The 7863-nt window shown below is 33.5% G+C and overlaps 2 protein-coding genes across 2 annotated transcripts; one reads left to right on the plus strand and one right to left on the minus strand.

Moving 5' to 3' along the window:
- Positions 1-88: 88 nt before the first annotated feature.
- Positions 89-999, plus strand: HELRODRAFT_173173 (hypothetical protein; the record flags this gene model as incomplete). Its single annotated transcript, XM_009019783.1, has 2 exons — positions 89-396; positions 534-999. 2 exons carry the CDS (start codon positions 89-91, stop codon positions 997-999), a joined length of 774 nt encoding a protein of 257 aa, XP_009018031.1.
- Positions 1000-4170: 3171 nt separating this feature from the next.
- HELRODRAFT_173174 (hypothetical protein) lies at positions 4171-7206 on the minus strand (the record flags this gene model as incomplete). The annotated part of the gene is made up of 7 exons (XM_009019784.1): positions 4171-4290; positions 4606-4792; positions 4852-5108; positions 5630-5715; positions 5773-5903; positions 6301-6443; positions 6964-7206. 7 exons carry the CDS (start codon positions 7204-7206, stop codon positions 4171-4173), a joined length of 1167 nt encoding a protein of 388 aa, XP_009018032.1.
- Between the last annotated feature and the right edge of the window lie 657 nt (positions 7207-7863).

Genomic DNA, 7863 nt, shown 5'->3' on the forward strand with positions numbered 1-7863 from the left:
TCCAGAAATAGCACCCTTCTTGCGCTTTCGAAATGAGTTCAATAGCATTAACCAATCTGATTACCATACAATTATGGATGATGAAAGCATGAACAGCAAAGTTGAACAACACAAAGAAGGTATCGTTAGCTTTTGCCTAACGCAACTTGAACAATTTCAGCCAAGGTGCGATTACAGGGAACTACTTGAGCTTTCACTTATTTTGCTGGGAGAGACACCGCCAAGGGGAGTCAGAGTTCTGCAACCTGGAGCTCTGCATAGGGCACGCTGGATGGCGAGACTAATATACGCCTTCAAATTGTACATGTATCGTCATCAGTTTCTGCTGACAAGAGTTGAAGAAAAGGGAATCTGTCGCTTCATCGTTTTTGGTATCTGTGTGTATCTTAGATCGTGGTTCACGGTTCCAGATCTTTTTAGTGCCGCTAAACATGATCTCCAGCTGGTAAAGAAAATCCAACAATTCAGAGATGTAGACCGTGAAGTTTCTGTTGCCGCTGCAAACGCACTTTCTAGACATCTATGGTATGTAGCGAGGAACTTGTTGGAGCTGCGTTTTTCGATGATCAGATTTCTCATGAGGAGAAAGTGTTGATGGTTGATACTCTGTCAGTGGAATCAAAAACAACCAACGATTTCACCAAAAGAGTGCAGATGAATATTAATGACATATCTGATGAAATGTCTGTCAAAGACTTTGTGTCTTCGAACACCATGCAATTCTTTGCAATCCTCGGACTGCCTCAATCATTTCTAAACAAGAGACCCTCCAAGTGGAGAGAAGATGAACAGTACAAGAAAGCTTTTGAAGTTGTAAGCAGTATAAAGCCAGTCAATGATTTTGCAGAGAGAGGAGTTGCTTTGATGCAGGATTTTAACAGAGCAATAGTATCATCTGAAGAACAAAAGCAGTATCTTCTGCAAGTTGTTGAGTACCATCGTATTCAGTATCCAAACTCAAAGAAAGAGACATTAGTGGGAGGAAATACATCTCCTTAACAACTAAATGGTTTAACAGTTACACTGGGTAATGGACATAATAATTTTATCAAGTAGTTTGTAACAGTTTTATCATGCTTTGCAACAAAATGCTAATACGTATAATTAGGTGGTAGCACAGGACACTTTGACTCGCCTGGGCGACCTCTAAATTTTGTCTATGGTCAATAAAATTTTATCATATTACTTGTTATATATGAGAGAAACAAATAAAAGGGTAAGACCTGAAAAATTACGCGTTTTATTTTTTCCAATGTAATTGGGGACCACCCTTATATATATATATATATACATATATATATGTGTGTGTGTGTGTGTGTGTGTGTGTGTGTGTGTGTGTGTTTTCAAGAAAATCAAACGCGTTAATACAATTATTATGTTTATGCATTAATTTTTCAAGTTTTCTAACGTGGTTGTTATTGTTGTTATTGGTGGTGAGAGAATTATTAATTAGTTTAGATAACTGTTTGTGAGTCGGAAGTACTGTTATACTTTGTAGCTGAACATTTAATTTTGGATTTTTTATTTCTATTAAAAGGGCTTCGGCTATCTTCAAGGTGAAAAATCAGAGTTTTTGTAAAAAACATTTGTGTTATTATCGAGAATTGAACGTGTTAATGTTGTATTATGTGTTGTTTCTATATGAGATTTGATCGCACCCTCTCTTTTGTGCATGGTAAGTCGACGAGAAAATTGAGTGGTGGTCATTCTTGGTGCACACAGTTACCGATGGGACAGGAAAATTCATATATAAGATGACTATTTTTCATGATGGAATTGTTGTTGGGTTGACAGTTATTTTTGATTATCATGTGTGATGTTTTGGCGTTTTTATAATATATTCTTAACTTAACTTTGCAATTGGGATTGACGGGTTTGATATTGTTGTAAATTAGTTTTCTTAAAATGTTTTCATCTGTTTTATATGAAGTGAACATGATATTGCGGTAATATAGAATAATATCTTTATCATTATTATTATTATTATTATTATTGTTGTTGATGCTGTTGGTCGTAATGTTATTGTTATTTATATTGACGTTATTGTAGTAGGTGTTGTTTTGGTTATTAAAATTGTTGACTATGATGTTGTGATTAGTATCTGGATTATTGTTGTTATTATTGACTTCATCGTTGTTGTTGTTGACAATGCTTTCGTTATAATTATTAGTATTATGAATAATATTGTTATAGTGATTATTGTGATTATTGTTTAAATTATTGTTGTTGTTATCGTTATCAATATTAAGATTACTGTTATTGTTGTTGTTATTAATGATGCTATAGTTGGCAATGGAGTTATCATTATCAATAGAAAGATTATTGTTGTTGGTGATAATATTGCTACTGGTAACTCTGTTGTAGTTATTATTATTGTTGTTACTGATATTTCTTAATTAAAATTTAATTACAATGTTATTATCTGATATTTGATAACCATTATTAACAAGTAATTTTTTAATGCGATTCAATTCTGTATTGATGTCATTTTGAGTAGTAGAGTGTGTTATTGCTCGGTTGACGAAGGCTTTGATAGTATTCAGTTTATATTCTTTCGTACATTCCTTTGTCCATTAAGACAAATTCCTTTGTTAATTTCTTTCACATAAAGTGAGATGTTGAAATTACGTTCATCATATTTATCTAGCACATCCAGAAACGGTAATGATTTTTCTTTTTCTAATTCAATTGTGAATTTAACTTTTGAATGATTAAACGTGGTAACGAGTTCATTGATCATGTCTTGTTTATCACATGCGACAAAAATATCATCAATATATCGAGTGTAAATGTGTGGTTTTAAATGTGGATGTTGTTCAAACGTCTTGTTTACTAAATGTAAATAAAAATTAGCGAAAAGTACTCCTAGTGACGAACCCATGGCTATACCATCAATTTGTTTATACATTTTTCCTGTTGGACTTATGAAGGATGCCTCGGTTGTACAAATTTCCAAAAGCGATTTGAGATGAGATTTGGGAATTTTGATTGGGGACATTTGAATTGTAAACCGTATTGATAATGATGTCAATTGTGTCTTTCACCGGTACGTTTTTAAATAAGGATTCCACATCAAGTGATGCAATGTATTTGGCTGATGAATTAGTATTTAAAATTTCGATAAATTCGCGTGAAGATTTTATGTTGTTATCGTTGGGAACATAAGGAGTCAAGAGTTTACATAGTAATTTAGCTATTGGATATGTTACGGTAGGAATCTGGCTAATGATAAGTCTCAATGGATTGTCAGTTTTATGAGTTTTAAGGTAACCAGGTTGGAATTCGCCAAAAAGAGGAGGATTTTTATCATTAGGACAATGTCTGTTGATTTGGTGGATGATTTTGTTGAGTTTGACTTTTAGTGATGTTGTAGGATCAGTTTTTATTATTTTAAATTTAGTGGTGACGTTTAATATTGTGTTCAATTTTCCAAAATAATCATCTTTATTTAGAATGACATACATTAACGCTTTATCAGCATGACGGATAACAATATTTTGGTTTTGTTTCAACTGTTTGGCGGCATTTCTTATTTCCTCTATATTTAATTTGTTATTAAAATTGCCTCTTTGTTTCTTGGATTCAGCTGGTAACTGAATAACAATCGAAGGATTGAAGGTAATTAAATTTTTTTTATTAAGCGCATTATAAAATTGAAATTTCTCGAAAGCGCTCTCTATTATAAATGAAATCAGTGAAGGTCAATAAACTACAAATCGATAAAGTATTTCTATGTCAAAATAAATATGTTTTTAAGTTCCTCTTAAAATCATCAAGCTTTAGTCCAGGCATTCTGAGCGATTGCGAAAGACTGTTCCAGGCAATTGGTCCTGACACGGCAATATTTCTAGTTGCAGTTTGTAGTTGAGTAGTTGTCACTGCCAGTAGGTTGGCATAGTCTGATTTCAATTTTGCATTTGTTGAAGAAGCTGGTTTTTTTAAGATTTTATTTACTAGATATACTGGTAACAACCCGTTCAAAGCCTTATACATAGTCACACAAATCTTATAGTTGATTCTTTTTTTTCACTGTTAGCCAATGTAGGTCTCTTAAAATGGGTGTCACATGGTCATAGGGTTCTTTGCTGGATTCTATACTCATTGGTATAGTTTCGCACGCAGCTTGGAACTCCCATAGGCTCCGATTTTTTTAATTTTTCTTCATTCATTTCATTTATCTCTCGGAGTTGTATCAACACCACCATCGGTCACACACGTCGAGGTTGTACGATTGAACGGCAAGGAACATATCCCAAGTTGCCCGACCCCAACAAGAAGAAGTTCTAATTCCTGTATTCCAGTTTGTTCAGTGACATTATTTTTAACATTATTCTAGAGTTCGGTTAGTTCAATTCCTTTTCATTTATTTCCGTCGATTAATAAAATTGTTATCGAATATTTTACGCGTTCGTGTGTTACTCAGTAAAATCCTATAATTTGAAAAAACCCAGTGCCACACAGGACTGGTCGAATTCACGATAAAAATATACAAAAATTATTGTCGGACCATAAAAATATTCCCTGAGAAAGATGCACAGACAGAACAGACACCACACACGCGAGCAAAATTTCCGACAATATATACAGCCCAGCAAGGATTGTTACTTGTTTACTGTTACAGGAGTTGAACACATGGTCAAGCATGTGCAACAGAGCCGTCTCGGTGGAGTGACCTTTACGATAAGCTGACTGGAAAAGTGCGAAATTAGGATGTTGAGAGATGTATAGCTGTAACCTTTTTAGTGCTGCCCGTTCAATAATTTTGAAAATGGTAGATAAATTTGATATTGGTCTGCAATAGGATAGGTCAGATCTATTCAAATTTGATTTTTTTTTTATGAGTGAAAGAACCTGTGCAGTTTTAAAGCTGTCAGAAAATGGCTATGAAATGAGAAATTCGTTAAGATGGAAATGAATGTAGATTGGGTATTGATGCAATTTGTTAACACTTGATGTGGAAAATGATCCAATGGTGATATTTTATTGCATAAAGATTTGATGATGCTTTTGATCTCATCAAGTGTGACATCATCAAAAAACCCGAAGCGGTTACAGGCGGAGGCAGTAACATTATCCAAATCAGCATCACCTGATGAAACCAATAACTGCTGTTCAATGTTTTTATGAATATTATTGATCTTGTTAATTAAATAATCATTGAAGTTATTAACCAATGATGAAGTTCCAGAACTATTGAAACAAGGTTCGTCGTTATTCTTGTGTAAAAGTTTATTGAAGTTGGCCAAGTGGCACGCAAGCTTATCGATATGTCGAGCTCATTTCTAAATGAATTCACTCTGGATTTAAGAACCAATTCCCGGGCCAAAGTTTTTGCATTGTCATAATTTAGTTTATTAATTATAATTTTTTTGTTCATGTATACACGTTCCATTTCAAGCCTGCATTTTTTAGCATTACGAGCGTCATTTGATATGTGCTTGTACGAATCTAGGTTTTTACGGAAAACCCTTGTTTTTAATGGAGCATGTTTGTCAAGTGTCTGGGAAACTATTGAATTGATGTGAGATGCATATTGGTGAGTGGTTTGTTTATCATATTCCAGGATTGATAAGAAGAGTAAATCAACATTGAATTTTAACTTTGACTTTTTAATATTTCTAAACGTAACCTTGTTGTATGTTATGTTGAGTCGAGGAGCGTAGACTGAAGTGGTGATGAGGTTGTGATCAGAAAAAGATGTTGTATAGACTTTGACTGTTGAAACAATAATTGATTGATCTTTAAATGTTATCAGCAAGTCGAGAATATTACCTTTACTATGTGTAGGCGAACAAACGTGTTGTAGAAGACTAAACTCGTCAATGATCTCCAACAATTCAGCATTAACAGATGTCTGAGGAGAAAGAGCATTGAAATAAATCTGATGCTTGTTGATGTGATACCTTCAATTAAATTAATAAACTCATTTAGAAATTTAGATGTAATGGGGCCTGGTAGCCTTTAGATAATGAAAATATGAACTAAATGTTAAATGTAATTGAGTTTGACACCAAGTAGCTCAAAACTGGTTGTTGAATATGAGGTAATTGTTGAACACCCTATGTAGTCCCGATGGATAGTAGAGATGCCACCCCCTTTCTTATCACCACTAGTACTTCTGTACTGATGAATAACTAAAAAGCGACAGGTGGAGCGACATCACACTTGATCACATCAGGGTCGACAGGTGTGATCCATGTCTTTGTTAAATACAGCACATCTAAACGATGATCCCACGTTGAATCATAGATGAGTGCAGCTTTACGAATGTTACAAGTGCTGAGCGAGTGTTCAACAGACCAAATTAATTTGCTATAAATTTTTGACGTTTGAGATCGATGATGTGTTCGTTTAGATTTAGGTCGCCATATTTTAAATCTGAAAAGATTGTTGCGAGTGCATCTTGGAATGAATGCCTTGCCGGGCTGGTTGAAACTGAGTAACTGTGAAAGGGTGTAGGAGATTATCATGATATTGAGTTGACTCAAGAAAAATAATTTATTTGAATTGAAGTCAATGTAGTAGCTGTTAAAACATTATATCATTTGTTCAATTCAAGTTGTGTAAAACAAATCAATTCAAATTATTTGTATTTGAATTAGAAATAAAAAATTAATTAACTAATTGAGAATTTTTAATTAATTAAAAACTAAGAGCCGAAGGTAAAAATAAATAAAAAATACTTAATTCAGAAATTTAAAACACGCCATGTTTATAAATTAAAATTTTTGATTAATATTTAAGGGGTTCACATTCTACCTGAATATTTATAGATTTTGTATTGTAACGAATTCAACGTAAATATTTACCGGTTATATTTTCCATAAATTTTGAAAAAGAAAACAGCACATAAGAAGTAGATTCGTGACATTTATAGCAGAAAATACACAAATGTAAAAAGTTTGAGAACATCATGACAGTTTCACAGTATACTCACACATTTTAATCATCTTTGTTATCGACTTTCGTTAATGATTGCTTTCTCTTTCTTAGATTAGGAGTTTTTTTCCTGTGGCTCTCAACAATTTGGAAGATGTTCTGGTAATGCTCTTTTGACTTGGCTGCTTCTATGAAATCAGCACTTAACTTTACACTGCACTCAGCACTGTCATTGACAACATTTAGACAGGTTATCTTCTTTGATATCAGGAACGCTGGGTGGCCTGGCCAATTTTCTATGTCATCGTTTAGAAAATCCGTGTCCATTTCCAAAAACTAGACAATAAACCATGAACCACAAGTAGCCAAATCGCCAAGTCTTGTTCTTTCAGTTATAGCATCAGGAAACTTTGGTTTACCAAATCCTGTCCCGTAACAATCTTGGAGAAGCTTCAAATCATCAGGGGGTTTAACTGCTAGCAACTTCTCTACTAAGTACTGCATTTAAAATTTTTTTAAATTTTTAACGGCAAGATTGTTTATATTATGGTTGTTAAGGTAAATATCAACGCTCAGTTGTCAACAACAGCATAACATCACTTTAACACGACAAATGTTAAATAACACGCAAATAGTTTATTGCAATAACAACATCACAAACCTGAAAATAGCTGAATCAATTTTCATACAAAACAAAAATCCCTCCCTGAACATTCAAGTACAGTCTAACAACATTCTACCTTCAAATAGACTACTAAATAAAAACAACAATCATTATAATTATAACAACAACAATTACGACAACAGCAATAATTATAACAATGTTATCACCAACAATATTGATGATGTAAACAACAATCATACCAATAGTGACAACTTCAACAACAACATCAACAACACCAACACAACAGTGCCAACACTGTAGATACCAATGCTACAACCCACAGCGCAAATATCAGTTGCAATTGGACATCATCAATAGTG

This window comes from Helobdella robusta (genome assembly GCF_000326865.2).
Source record: "Helobdella robusta unplaced genomic scaffold HELROscaffold_25, whole genome shotgun sequence".
Classification (NCBI taxonomy): Eukaryota; Metazoa; Annelida; class Clitellata; order Rhynchobdellida; family Glossiphoniidae; genus Helobdella; species Helobdella robusta.